We start from the raw sequence: 15280 nt of genomic DNA, 5'->3' as shown, positions 1-15280 counted from the left end.
GGTAATTGAGAAATGCATACCAACTAAGAATCATGTCTCACATATTTATGGTAATATATCATGTGATATGTCTGATAATACACTTGATGTAAAGGAAAATGGGAGCTTGAAATTATGTGATAATAGAGGATGGGATCTGGGAGGATGTGTGTTTGAATTGCCATTCTGGTATCAACAGTAACGTATGGAAAGAATTCGACTGGAAAACAAAAGTCAGATATTTTAGGACCCCACTAGTAGTCTCAACCTTTTATAAACATCCAGTATCTCCACTTTGTTGGAGGAAGTGTGGGTTGGTTGGTGATCATTCACATTCACATTCACATCTTCTGCGACTGTCCAGTACTGAAAAGGTTTTCGCAAGATGTAAAGGAGGAGATTGGATCCTATGCTATTTGTACTGGGAGTATTCCTGGACAATTCCTGTAACAAGCAGGGACAAGAGATATATACTACGTATACTTTAATGATTGCAAGAAAGGCTGTAAGAAGACACTCTCACCAACAAGAACTCAGTGGAAGATGAGACTGTTATGGAGCACATGACAGCTAAAGCTGCAGCTGAGAATGGACTTGTTCCTGCAAAGATGGACACCAGAAGGAATATTTAAACATGCTAACTTGAACAAATGTGACTGAAAAGCCTTCTGTCAAGGATTGTTCAAAGACTTCTTGATAACTATTGTAATTGTCATTTTAATAAAGTAATAAAAAAAAAAGACACGAGAGGAAGGTTCTGAAAACAGACGTCAGCTTTCTTCTCTTCTCTCTTCCAGCCGTCTGAACATCTCTGTTTGTAACCCGGAGGACTTCCGGAGGTTCAGAAACCCTCACATGTTTACTGGGATATCTTTGTATCGGGGCTGGTTCAGAACTTGCGTGACTCTAAAAGCACAAGGTTGAAGGAAACAATCGATCCAGTGACTGAGAGAGGAGATGAACAACCTCAGCCGCAGGAAAACGGGCACCAAGGAAGCGTCGGCTGCAGTCACATGACCACATTCAGCTGAAACATGACGCATGCAAACACTTCTGGTTGGTTAGGAAGTCCCTGTTTGGTCCAAGTCTTTAAAATCAACCAGAAATACTTTTTAGGGCCCGAGTACTGACAGTGCGAAGGCCCTATTGTATCTGTAGGAGTTTTTCTTGTTTTTCTTTCTTCTGACGAAATGAGGGCCTTTTTTTCCCCCTAAACGTGCCCCAAAAGTCACCAAATTTTGCATGCAAGCCAGGCCTGTCGAAAAATGTGATAGTTTGCATTAATGGCAGTGGCAAAATGGCTCCACGGCGCCCCCTAGAAAATGTCATGCCTCAAGCCCCACAATACGGTTTGACGTTCCTGCACAAAAATTGGTACACACCTGTATCATGTCGCAACTTAAAGAAAAGTCTCTTGGCGCCATGGCCGAAACCGAACAGGAAGTCGGCCATTTTGAATTAATCGTGTAATTTTGGTGCAATTTATGCCATTTCTTCGTCCGTTAATGTGGCCCGAACCATAACGTGCACCCAGGTGTGTTATACATCAAAATGTGCGTCTCAATCCTGCGACGATGGACATTACTTTTCTCAGTCAAAAGCGTTACCGTGGCGACGATAGACGCCAAAAAGCGCGCCCCCCCTTCATCTGATTGGTCCATATTTAATAGTTCCTACTTTCTGCCATAACTTTTGAATGGTTTAATATAAAGAGTCATCGGATATGGTTTTGAGTCCTTGACCTTTGTTGGTGAAAATTGCACGCGCGAGGCCTGTTTCATCGCTGCTTGCAGCTTTAATTTGGACTTGAATTTTGAAGTGCACATCATAAGCTGGGGATCGTTTCGATTGGTCCATTTTTTCTACCAGAGACTAAAAGGTCAGAGTTTCCCGCTCATGACCAAGTGCAGCGTTCAAACCTTCAGGTTGGGGTCAAACAGGAAGTAGGAGAAGCTGCAGGTCCTCAGGGGACCACTGGGGACCACCGACCTCCACGTACCAACCCAGGTGCATGTTTGCAGCAGAAGGAAGCAGTTTACAGCCTGGTTCATTAACGGAGCCGGTTGTTCATATTCTGAGGAAAATATGTCCAGAGAACCTGCAGAAACCCGGCCAATCAGAGCTCGATACTCACCTGTAGACTCAGCCAATCAGGGCTCGCTTATGGCACTTTTCCACCAGCACCTACTCGGCTCTACTCATCTCAACTCGGCCTGGTTTCTTTTCCACTACAATCCATCACCTGGAGCAGAAGTAGGAGGTTGGAGTGAAGCTGCTGTGACGTATTTGATTGTGTATCTAAACAAAGAAGACAACAACACTAAAGATGTAGAACCTGGAGGAGATAATAGATGTGCTACGGGTCGGAGCTGTAAAGTCCCTGAACCATCCTCGTGTCCTCGGGCTGATTATTTATAAATAAAAGATGCCTCCTGATTCTTCGCCAGCATCTTTAACTCCCCAAACAGGATGAGGAAGACAAACATTTCCTGTGGCCTTTTTGAACTTGTGCTAAAGATCGGAGATACTGTGAGCGGGGGGGGGGTTAGGAGCCTTCTCTCCGTCCAGTCCAAGCAGACTTCCTCCAGCCGGTATCAAGCAAGAAGGACGACGGGGCGAACGTGAGAAAAGAAGTCACAACAGAAGTGAAGAAGAGACACAGTCATTTATTTATTATACTCGTGGTTATCGTGTTCCTCGCGGCCTAATTTCACCACCAGACACTGGTAGCCTGTCCCCTTTCCACCAAACCGGTTCCAGGGCTGGTTCTGGGCCAGTGCTGGTCAACGTAATGTCAGTTACGTCTCTGCAAACATCAGTTACGCCGTTGTGTTTGCGTGAAAGTTGCAGCAACAACCAGGTATCTGCTTTAATAGGACTTGGTCCACGTAGCTCCTCCGTGGACACATCTCTAAAAGACAGGTTGTCTCCTCCTCCCATGATGCTTTGCTGCATCCAGATTCATTCTTATTTGAAAATGTCTCCGTCTTCCAGTCTCGCTATTGCTGTTGGTGTTAATAACTCCACCCCCTCCGTTTACGTAAGTGGTTCTTTCCTCTAGTCCAGGGGTCGGCAACCATAAATGTTGAAAGAGCCATATTGGACCAAAAACACAAAAAATAAATATGTCTGGAGCCGCAAAAAAATAAAAGTCTTGTATAAGCCTTAGAATGAAGACAACACATTTTTCATTATGCACTTTGAGAAAAAAGTCCAAATGTCGAGAAAAAAGTCGAAATGTCGAGAAAAAAGTTGAAATGTCGAGAAAAAAGTAGAAATATTGAGATTAAAAAGGAAGGGAAAAAGGAAGAAAAAAGGAGAAAAAAAGGAAAAAAAGACGAAATAAAGGAAAAAAGAGAAACAAGAGAAAAAAGGGAAAAAAAGGAAAAAAGAAGAAAAAAAGAAAAAAGACAAAAAAGAAGAAAAAAGAAAAAAAGAGAAAAAAAAGAAAAAAAGGAAAAAAAGAAAAAAAAGAAGAAAAAAAGAAAAAAGACAAAAAAGAAGAAAAAAGAAAAAAAAGAGAAAAAAATTTAAAAAAAAGGAGAAAAAAGAAAAAAAGAAAAAAGAAGGAAAAAGGAAAAAAGAAAAAAAAAGGAAAAAAAAAGTTCAAAAATTTTTGAAAAAACTCCAGGGCGCCACTAGGGCGGCGCTAAAGAGCTGCATGCGGCTCTGGAGCCACGGGTTGCCGACCCCTGCTCGAGTCCAACAAAGAGTTGGTGCTACCTTGGAACCGGTTCTTCTGGCCCGGAGCCAGTTCTTTGTCGGTGGAAACAGAAAGCCTGGTTTCAAACTCAGTACTGGTCCAGAACCAGAACCAGCCCTGAAACCGGTTCGGTGGAAAAGGGGTGTGGGTGGAAGTGTGGCTTCCCTTCTGCAATGCTGTAGCCGGACCTGCTGAGTTTATGTCTCTCAGAATTGACGATGTAGTTTGTCTTGTGTGAGTTGGAGTTGATAAATATTGAGCAGGAACGTTTTACTGATATTTATGCAAACTATCTCTGTTCCCGGCTCCGAACACAAGAAAAAGTTGATATCAGGAAGAAGACTCTCTCAGGAACACACATCCGTGGACTCGTACTACCTTGGTGTAGAAGTGTCTGCCAGGCTGCAACATACAATATCTTATTTTGAAGGGCAGGAAGTACATTTGTCCACGTCCCAGACGCGTCTTAGTTCATGGTTAGAAGCTGAGGGAAACCCTGAGTGTGAATAGTCTGCAAGCCGTGGATTTTAAACCGCCAGAGAAGTTCACCCCCGACGCTCCTAGCTCACACTTCCTTTGCTCTTTAGCACTTTTTTCTTTTTGTTATTTAAATGGTCTGGCCCTTTTTATCAGAGTGACGGTTCCTTTTGTTTTCCTGTGATACCGCATGTGATTACTGGCCTTTTTGTCCTGCTGTTAAGCCAGATGTCTATTTGCAGAGCCGTCTGTCAGGCCCCTGCAGGCCTGGGAGGGAAACCCCTGCAGCTTGCAGCTGTCAATCAATCACCCCCGTGTACTGTCTTAGTATTTTCCTCTGCTGCGCTAAATGTGACGGAGAGAAACCCTTGAAACGGATGAAACGGAGGTGAAGGTCTGCAGACGGGCAGAGCCTCATCTTACTCCAGAATCAGCCTTGTTTACACACCACAGTGTTTATGTCTGCAGAACTTTTCACAGGTTAAAATCCACGGAGTGCAAAGGTCACGCATAAAGAGATAAGACACAAGTATAAAACAGAGGAAGCACACACTGCAAACCACGAGTCTAATTAAAAGCCTGTCTGGCGCTTTTCCACCAGCACCTACTCGGCTCGACTCAACTCGGCCCAGTTTCTTTTCCACTACAATCCAGCACCTGGATCAGAAGTAGGAGGTTGGAAAGAAGCTGCTGTGATGTAGAACCTGGAGGAGGTGGTTTATCTGCTGCTTGGTCTGTGGCTTGTGTTCAATATCATATATAAAAATGAGAAAAGCTTCAAGCGGCGAGGTTTTCGTCGCTCTTCAAATGATGTCACATCCTGACTCAGACATCTGACTCCAACCCCCCGACCAATTAGTTATGTATGAATACATAACTAAATACATAAGTAAATACAATTACATCACTCCATTAACCCCCCCCCCCCCCCACCACCACCACATCCCACCCACATCATTACACCAGCAACATCACTGTAGTGGTAACCATCACAACCTGCAACTACATTGAGCTGTATATTCCAAACAATAAATCACAAAATGTATATCAAACATATATATTAACCATTGTTTATGTCTGTACCCAAAAATAACCTTTTTAGTTGCTTTTTGAAACTGTCTCTGCTTGTTGCTTTAGTTATGGTAAATGGCAACCTGTTCCACTGTGAGATGGCCCTGTACATACAAGTTCTTTTCATTGAATTTGATCTCGGTAATGGAATAGAAATATGACCCCAGCTAACTTGTCTTGTCCTGTGCTCATGACAGTTATGTTCCTGAATAATGTTTTTTTTTTTTTTTTAAAGATTTTTTTGGGCTCTAGTGGCCCTTTATTGGAGATGCAAACTGGAAAGGGGTAGAGAGAAAGAATGGGGAAGACACGCAGCAAAGGTGCGCAGGCCGGGATTCAAACCTGCGACCGCTGCAGGAGGAGGACTGTAGCCTCAGTTTATGGGCCGCTGCTTAACCCACTGCACCACCGAGCGGCCCGTTCCTGAATAATGTTAGTAAATTGTGTGTTAATCTGTCCTCTACTTTCATCCAAGCAAGATCATAATGCATTTGGTCAACACCCTTTCTCATAGAACACCGGACTGCAAGGCGAGCTGCTCTGTTCTGCACTATCTGAAGTTTGTTTATATCTTTTTTAGCTGCACTTGACCAGATAACTGAGCAGTAGTCAAGGTGTGATAATACCAGGGTTTGAATAACCTGTCGGATGATGTCAGATACAGCCAACTCAGCCGCTTAGAACCTCGACAGAGTACTTACAGGAAAGTATCTACTCAGGACGTTAGACCCCTAGTGAGAAAGAACCAAACTTAGTGGAGGAGAACCGAGCCGGGCTGAGTGGGTACCAGTGGAAAAGTGCCATAAGTAAGAGGGTCTTTAGCTGCTTTTGAAACATTCAACAGGGTCCAGACCGTGCGGAGAAGCGGTCTGGAGACCTTAACGGTCCGAAACAGATGCAGGAGTTCTGAAATGATGGTAACCCGAAGCGGAGATGGGGACGGAGGTCGTGGTGGTTCCGGCAGCCGTCTGCAGCTCTGGTAACGAGGGTTGCTAGGGCTGGGCGATATGGCCTTTTATTAATATCGCAATATTTTTAGGCCATGTCACGATACACGATATATATCTCGATATTTTGCCTTAGCCTTGAATTAACACTTTGCATACAATCCCACCAGTATGATGATTCTATATTTCTACATTAAAACATTCTTGTTCATACTGCATTAATATATGCTAATTTTAAACTTTCATGCGAAAAGGGGGAAATCACAACTTAGTCAAACGCACGTGACTGACGTATGTAAGTAGGTGCGCTTGTTTTATGTCTCTGTGAAGGAGAGACAAGACGAGACGAGATGAGAAAGAGTGAGAAAAAACCTGCAATTTAATGCCTGCGGACTTGAATATTCACGATATAGTAATTTTGTACATCGCACAGAGTAGAAGCCGCGATACATCGAGTATATTCGATATATTGCCCAGCCCTAGTTGCTACACAAGTCTGCAGGAGATGGCGTAAGACCACGGGTCGTCAACCTCCGGAGATGGCCGGCCAACTTCTCAGGGACCAAGGCTGTGTTGCCATGGCGACCGTGATCAAATAGCGCCAGGTAGCGTTGGCGGAGTTTAAAGCTTTTCCTCTTCCCTCCAGCGAATGGAGACGTCCTCGTGGAGACGGTTAGCTTAACGCAGAGCAGACCTTTAACTTCATGAAACAAACGTCTTTCCTCGTCCTCTGGGGACACCTGGAGCTGAACGATGTAAAACAGATGGAGGTTCTGGATGTTCCAGACGTCTCTGGTGGAGCTGAAGGCTACAGAACTCAGTACCGGCCCGAAGTAAAAGTATAAAAGTACTGGTTTCAAAACTACTTAAAGTATAAAAGTAAAAGTAATGTAAGGGGGAAAAAGCCATTAAGGACAAAAGCCATTGAAAATAAATGAATCTTAGTATAATGTAAATATATTAAAGAAGCATATATGTGTACTATTGAGCATTAACATGTGTTTCAGAGAGCAGCAGATATGATGACTAGTTGCCTATAAGTATTGTAATGGTGCAAAAAGTCAAACTTCAGAGGCATGTTATCATTTATCCTAACCTTTATTGGAATGTACATCGAAGTTTAGTTGCAGGAATCTGAGGGAACGGATGTAAGAACAAAACTGGACAAGAACATCTGAAACAACCACAACCAAATTCACTCTATCAGGATGGAGCAATTTAACTGGATAGTTTTTATTATAGGCCGAAATGAAATAGAGTAACGAGGCTGTTTTTAAAATGTAAGGAGTAAAAAGTACAGATAATTGTGTGAAAATGTAAGGAGTAAAAGTAAAAAGTCGTCTGAAAAACAATTACTCCAGTGAAGTATAGATAACCAACATTTCTACTTAAGTAAGGTAACGAAGTATTTGTACTTCGTTACTTGACACCTCTGGGTCTTAGCGAGTCAAGTCAGCATTGTAACGCTTTTAGACCAAAGAGCTTCACAGAAGAAGATAAAACAGGAAATAAATGAGTGAAACCAGCTGTGATGGAGAAGAGATTAATGATGAATTAACCATGGGAATCCAGCTGAGGTGCTGGTGACAGACTGCAGCTTCAGTCCTGAATCAGGAGGTTCTGGAGCCATTAAACCCGTCTGGACTGTGTGAACGTCTCCCCTCCAGACCTGCACCAACGTCTGATTTCTGAAGGAGAAATATAAGTGAACATACCGAAGGAAATTGCTTTTCTTTTCATATTTTTAGTGAATGTCCTACTAAAAAGAAAGGATTTTAGGAGCCAGTTTAAAACAACTAAAACTCATAAAGCCTGAACTAAGAAGTTGTCAGAACAACGTTTAAAAATGGAACAATAAGTCTTAATATATATATATAGTTTTCACTTTTCTCCTTATAAAAGAGTCTTCTCTGAAAAGATATAGGAGGAGCTGCAGAGAGTGATGTGGCTGCTGAAGCTCAATCACTCAAATCTTTTCCAACACCGACACCCAGCGGCGGGTGGTGGGTACTGCAGGAGAGACATTTAAATTACCGTCATCCAGATAGATAGATAGATAGATAGATAGATAGATAGATAGATAGATAGATAGATAGATAGATAGATAGATAGATAGATAGATAGATAGATAGATAGATAGATAGATAGATAGATAGATAGATAGATAGATAGATAGATAGATAGATAGATAGATAGATAGATAGATAGATAGATAGATAGATAGATAGATAGATAGATAGATAGATAGATAGATAGATAGATCATATAATTTATTGCCATTTCACACACGTGTTTTATCAGGTATTTTTAACGGTTATTCAGTCAGATAAATATTCAATATATGAACGAAGATGAGTTCAAAATCCATCCGAGTGACAGAAAAAGGGGAAATCCTTTGGAATATACAGGACTGTCTCAGAAAATTTGAATATTGTGATTTTCTGTAATGCAATTACAAAAACAAAAATGTTATACATTCTGGATTCATTACAAATCAACTGAAATATTGCAAGCCTTTTATTATTTTAATATTGCTGATTATGGCTTACAGTTTAAGAAAACTCAAATATCCTATCTCAAAAAAATTTAATATTCTGGGAATCTTAATCTTAAACTGTAAGCCATAATCAGCAATAGTAAAATAATAAAAAGCTTGCAATATTTCAGTTGATTTGTAATGAATCCAGAATGTATGACATTTTTGTTTTTTTAATTGCATAACAGAAAATAAAGAACTTTATCACAATATTCTAATTTTCTGAGACAGTCCTGTATTGTATTTCATGCATGTTATTGCTATAAAATGTTATTTGCAGATGATTCTTCTCCGTCCTTGGATCCGTCCAGCTGGACCGCCACTTCTCAGAGGAGAAGCTGCACTTCCAACCGTTTCCATTTACAGCCTGTCCAACTGGGAACCGATGGAAACAAAATGAGACTGTAGTCTAATGTTTCCCAGCCTCGTCCGGATGTGCATCTCCAGAGATCTTCTTTTTGCTGCGAGTTTGGTTTGGTTCACATCGAGATAATTCAAATGTACAGAAAACATTAAATCATTTCATTAATCTGACTCCAGATGGAAAAAAAAACAGACTCCAGTCCAGAAAGCTTTTGTTAAATGATTTTTTCCATCAGAACAGTGAATCGCTTCAAATAAACAATAAACCCATCCGACATTTGACCCTTTTCAATCTGGTTTCCGTAAGCATCATTGTACAGAAACTGCCCTGCTCAAGGGATCTAGTGATCTAGTGATGTCTGCAGACTCTGGGAAATGCACTGTTCTGATCCTGTTGGATCTTTCCTCATTTGACACCGTCAACCATGAAATCTTGCTAAGAAGACTGAGGGATTTGGTTGGAATGTCTGGGCCGGTTCTGTCCTGGTTCATTTCCTATTTTTCAGGTAGGAACTTTAGTGTTTCAGCAAACCAGTTCCTGTCTGGCTCTGCTGATTTGCTGTGCGGAGTACCTCAGGGTTCTGTTTTGGGTCCACTTTTGTTTTTATTATATGTTACCCCGTTGGGTAAGAAAATCCAGGAGTTTGCTGGAGTTTCATACCATTTATTTGCAGACGATATCCAGCTGTACTTTTAAGGCCTCTGAGATCCAGAAATTGAATTCCTTGATGGAGTGCCTTGCACAGATAAAACAGTGGCTCGGAGTAAATTCTCTGCAGCTGAACTGAATAAAACTGAAGTGCGGGTGATTGGTCCTGATGATGTCCTTCCAGCTATCAGCCAGTTTCTAGGATTTAGATTTAGATTTTATTAAGGATCCCCATTAGCTGGTGCCATAGCAACCAGCTAGTCTTCCTGGGGTCCACAAAAAAAAAAGGAAACATACAGAATTATACAATTGCAAATGCAAAGTGATCATATGATTTAACTCATTGCACAATGACTAGTTTGATACTAGATAAAATTACATTATAGAAAAGAAAACTAATAAATAATACACAATGCAAAAAGAACAAACAAACAACAAAACAATTACAATGTTAAGTAGACTTAAAGATTATTTTTAAAAGTTAATTTGTTGTCTATGCAGCAGAGGTTTTGAGGCAGGTTACTCCACAAAGTCACTGATCTATAAATAAAATATCTCTTAAGATGATTGGTCCTTGGAATTGGTAATTTGAGCTGACTGGAACCTCTAGTGTTATAATTATGAACAGAATACCTAAAAACAATCTGTACATCTACGAGATTTGAGTGTCTCATTTAAGCCTAGCCTAAGAAATCTTGGTGTTGTCTTTGACAAAGAAATGTCATTAGAACAAAACTCCAAACAGCTGAGGAGGACGTTTTGACCATTTAAGAAATATCTCTAAACTAAGAACAGTTGTTTCCAAAAATGATCTGGAGGTAATTATTCATGCTTTTGTGTCATATCGTTTGGACGACTGCAACAGTTGGTTTTCTTGCTAATGTTCACCGGTACCACAACAATTTGATTATCAGAATGATTTAACCGACGGATAAACCTGTACATTACATTTCTCAAAACAGACTGCAGTGTGTTCACTCCAGCACTAACAAACATCTCACTCGCGCTGGTCCATCTGGGGCTTTTTAACAATATCCTTAGAGCATCATTGTATCACTTGCAGTCTCTGAAGGCTTTTTATAGTTCAGCCACAGATGTGCCGTGTACAGAGGTGAACAATACGCTTTGAACAGAGTCAACTTCACTCCAACAGTACAACAACCAAATTTACGTGACAATACAGGACTGTCTCAGAAAATTAGAATATTGTGATAAAGTTCTTTATTTTCTGTAATGCAATTAAAAAAACAAAAAAGTCATACATTCTGGATTCATTACAAATTAACTGAAATATTGCAAGCCTTTTATTATTTTAATATTGCTGATTATGGTTTACAGTTTAAGATTAAGATTCCCAGAATATTCAATTTTTTTGAGATAGGATATTTGAGTTTTCTTAAGCTGTAAGCCATGATCAGCAATATTAAAATAATAAAAGGCTTGCAATATTTCAGTTGATTTGTAATCCAGAATGTATGACATTTTTGTTTGTAATTGCATTACAGAAAATCACAATATTCTAATTTTCTGAGACAGTCCTGTACATTTGCTTGCACATACAACACACAACACTGACGATAAATGTCCTCGCCATCTGTCAGTTGATCTGTGATCACGTGGCCAAGATATTTCACTTCACTACAGATATTCAGAACATTACCTGACAGTTTAAAGTCAGGAAAAGTCATATGTCTATCTTCCACGGTTCTGCAGATCATAATAACACTTTTTGACTCGTTATACTTTACATCCTGTTGCTCCCCGTACACAGAAAACACATTAAGGAGCTGCTGCAAATCAGCTAAGCTCGGGCTAAAAATCACACGACCATCTGCGTACATAAGATGGTTCATCACTGTACTGACAACCATACAGCCAGTTTTACATAAGCTTAATTGATTTATTGCTATAAAAATAAAATGTCCTAATGTACTATTACTGTTTGTGTCGTAATGGCACATAATGTTTACATATCTTCATACATGTACTGAATATTCAAACTATGAGCAGTACTCGAGTTGAGGGGGGATGAGGGGGGATGGCATCCCCCCCTGAAATAAAAACGGTCCAAATCATCCCCCTGTAAAACTGCCATCCCCCCTTTCCATCCCTTATGTCATTTCATCAATGAATGTGGTTTTACTGCTATTTCAACATTTAGAGTCATCACCAGAAAAATAACACCAGAAAAATAACTTATTTGACAATTCTCACCTGTTTCAAGTACATTTTTACTTGAAATAAGTAGAAAAATCTGCCAGTGGGACAAGATGTATCTTCTTATTACAAGCAAAAAAATCTTGTTCCACTGGCAGATTTTTCTACTTATTTCAAGTGAAAATCTACTTGAAACAGGTGAAAATTGTTGTTTTTTCCAGTGATGAGTCTTGTTTTAAGTGTAATGAGATTTTTTTTACTAAAATGAGACATTTTAACTAGAAATAAGACAAATTCTTGTTAAGATTTTGAGTTTTTGCAGTGATCCATTTTACTTATCCTATGAAGGACAGAGTCATATTGATAAGTTCAGAAAACAGTTTTTTATTGTTGTGTTTTGATGTATTTGATGTAAGCCCAGTGGATATTTAAACTTACAGAAGGCTGCATTTAACTGCTGCTATGTCATTCATGCAGTATTTCTGCAGGTGTTTTGGTCACTGCTATTATTTGTAATATATTATTATTTGTAATCAGCACAAATTATCTGTCCCCATATGATAAAATCCACCATCCCCCCTGATTTTTCTTTTTTTACAACTCGAGTACTGACTATAAAGGTGGCAGACGCGCGAGTGTCTCCATCAACAAGTGCGTCCTGACCAACAGGTCTCCGTGCGCGCTCTGAAGGACAGGGGGCGCGCCAAGGCAGCGAGACACGGGACAGAGGAGGGTTGAAAGAAAAGAAAAGAAAAAAAACCCCAATGAAATGCAGGCTGTGCTCTTATCCTGGGCGAAATTCAACATCTAAGTAAGAAACAAGCATTTCTGCAGAGGAAAGTCGATACCAACGTGTTTTGGCACAAGCAACATAGAGACACGGGATTCGTTTCCTATAAATAGGATGTTTCATGAATATTAAGACTCTCAGAATAACATTGCCACAATTTTAGTTTTTATTACATTAAAAAAAATCAGCCTCCAGAAACGCACCAAAACGCTTTTATTTAACATGACCAGACTATTATTGCTGAAAGGATCCTTGCTGTGGAAAATTTCAGCTTTGGGCTGTGCGTGCACGGTGCCGGCGCGTGCACGCAGGAAGGGGGTTGCGTGTGCGCGCAGGCGGAGGATCGAGCCGAGCCGAGCCGAGCCGTGCAGGGGAATAACAGCCGCAGACGCGACTAAAGTGCGAGGAGAGCAGAGAGGGAGCCGCAACCCACGCGTCCACGGTAAGACCCGCATCAGACCCGCACTAAACCCGCATTAAACCCGCATTAGACCCAGCGGCTCCGGGTTCATTGTTTTTAACAAAAATGCCTTTTGTGTTTTTCCATCCCCTGAATTATGGTTCCGCGTTAAATCGACGCAGAGCCTACGCCGTACGGTGCGCGTCGCCGCGCACCGTACGGCGTAGGCTCTGCGTCGATTTAACGCGGAACCATAAATCCGCCTTGACGCGGACGCACGGCGCGCCGCGGGGCTGCGGGGAAAACAGACAAAAGATCCGGAGATTTGATGAAACAAAGCAGGAGATGGATACGACATAAAGAGCAGAGGGTTGGAACATTTAGAAAAAAAAATCACAATTTAACTTTAACTTCTACCTCCATTTCTTTTTTCTAAGCAAAAAGATGTGCAGGGAGCTCCGAAAGAAAAGGGGTGTGTACAGTCTGGAAAACACGCGCTCCGGCGCAGCCTTGCGTTTTCACCACTTTGGAGTGAAATAAACAGCAATTTGACTTCAAGAGGTTCACTTAAAGCTTCATTTTTATTCATTGATCATCTTTATTATTTCATGACCCCCTAATTTGCGTGATGAACAGTTCCACAGCCACAAATTACAGCCTTTTTTATTTAATTCTGCGTGATGGAGGTGTGACACCATCCACCCTCCACCATCCACGCGGACATCCGTGTCTCCAAACACGATTATGTCACGATTCAGATGAATTATTGATGCCACATTTCCCTATAATTGCGCTCAGACGGAGGATGCGGGGATGGATGCGGGGGAGTTGGGATGGGGATGATGGAGAACTGATTCCACCTGATTCCCGGCCCCCCCACGCCTCCCCCACGCCCCCACGGACGCGTGTAATGGCTCTTTGTGCAGACGGACCTGATTTCTGCGACCAGTCAAACTTTACGCGCATCTTCTGCCGGTTAATTGCCCTGGTCCTTTGTTTGGCGTGGCGCGCATGCGCACTGGCCGTTGGGTGTGGATGGGAGAGATGCCACCTTGCCTATCAATAGGATGGAGAGCAAGAGGGATCTGGGCTCTGGTGGTTAAAACGTCCATTTTTTACCGGATTGCTGCGGGGGGGAATCGAACCGTCGCGTTGAAACGCGCAGCTTTTCGCGGCAGCGGGGGTTGCGTGTCCGAAAATGGCGTGTTTTTTTTTCTCCTCCTCCCATTTTCCCCGGTTGTGTAACAAAAGAAATTGTGATGCATGGATGGTGGTTTGTGTGAATGGAGATCCACGGGCTGAAGAGCTGAAATCAATTGCAGTAAAATCCGTTTATTGTGTTTTGGGAAGATTTTATGAATAATAATTTGAATTTCCCACCAATTAAAGTCTTTATCATGCCTAAAAAATAAAATAAAAATCCATAATAAGAGCCTCAATGCCAGTTTGATGCTGCACCGTGATGAGAGTGTGTTTTGCTGGACATTGTTCAGGACTTGAAATGGAACCAGTGGATTCATAAAGGTCTAAGCCCCGGCCCCTCCAACATCCCACGCCTGTTTGCATTAATTTAAAATAATATTTCATTTCTGTGATCAACTGATAACGATTAAACAGTTGAGGTTTCCTAAAGAGGCCCCCACACCCTTCCATGTTGAGTCCCAGGTGTTTAAATAACTGTTGTTGCCCCCGCCTGTTCGGTGATGCTGCTGCAGGTGATGCTGCTGCAGGTGATTCTGCTGCAGGTGATGCAGCTGCAGGTGATGCTGCTGCAGGTGAAACTGAAGGTGATGCTGCTGCAGGTGATTCTGCTGCAGGTGATGCTGCAGGTGATGCTGCTGCAGGTGATGCTGCTGCAGGTGATGCAGCTGCAGGTGATGCTGCTGCAGGTGAAACTGAAGGTGATGCTGCTGCAGGTGATGGTGTAGCTGCAGGTGATGCTGCTGCAGGTGATGCTGCTGCAGGTGATGCTGCTGCAGGTGATGCAGCTGCAGGTGATTCTGCTGCAGGTGATATTGTAGCTGCAGGTGATGCTGCTGCAGGTGATGCTGTAGCTGCAGGTGCTGCTGCTGCAGGTGATGCTGCTGCTGCAGGTGATGCTGTAGCTGCAGGTGATGCTGTAGCTGCAGGTGCTGCTGCTGCAGGTGATGCTGCTGCAGGTGATGCTGTAGCTGCAGGTGATGCTGCTGCAGGTGATGCTGCTGCAGG

General features: G+C 41.9%; 2 protein-coding genes across 2 annotated transcripts in view; both read left to right on the top strand.

Moving 5' to 3' along the window:
- Positions 1–15000, top strand: part of LOC133452180 (unconventional myosin-X-like) — a 105099-nt gene extending 90099 nt beyond the window's left edge. Inside the window, exon 16 of the mRNA XM_061731401.1 lies at positions 14788–15000. Coding sequence (XP_061587385.1) covers positions 14788–15000 — 213 coding nt within the window. The remainder of the gene's footprint in view (positions 1–14787) is intronic.
- The window catches only part of basp1 (brain abundant, membrane attached signal protein 1), a 78164-nt gene continuing 75839 nt past the window's right edge, over positions 12956–15280 (top strand). The window contains exon 1 of the mRNA XM_061731669.1: positions 12956–13114. The gene's annotated coding sequence lies outside the window, so the exon portion shown is untranslated. The remainder of the gene's footprint in view (positions 13115–15280) is intronic.

The sequence above is a fragment of the Cololabis saira genome, chromosome 10 (genome assembly GCF_033807715.1).
Source record: "Cololabis saira isolate AMF1-May2022 chromosome 10, fColSai1.1, whole genome shotgun sequence".
Taxonomy (NCBI): domain Eukaryota; kingdom Metazoa; phylum Chordata; class Actinopteri; order Beloniformes; family Belonidae; genus Cololabis; species Cololabis saira.
This window is presented reverse-complemented; position numbering and strand designations above follow the sequence as displayed.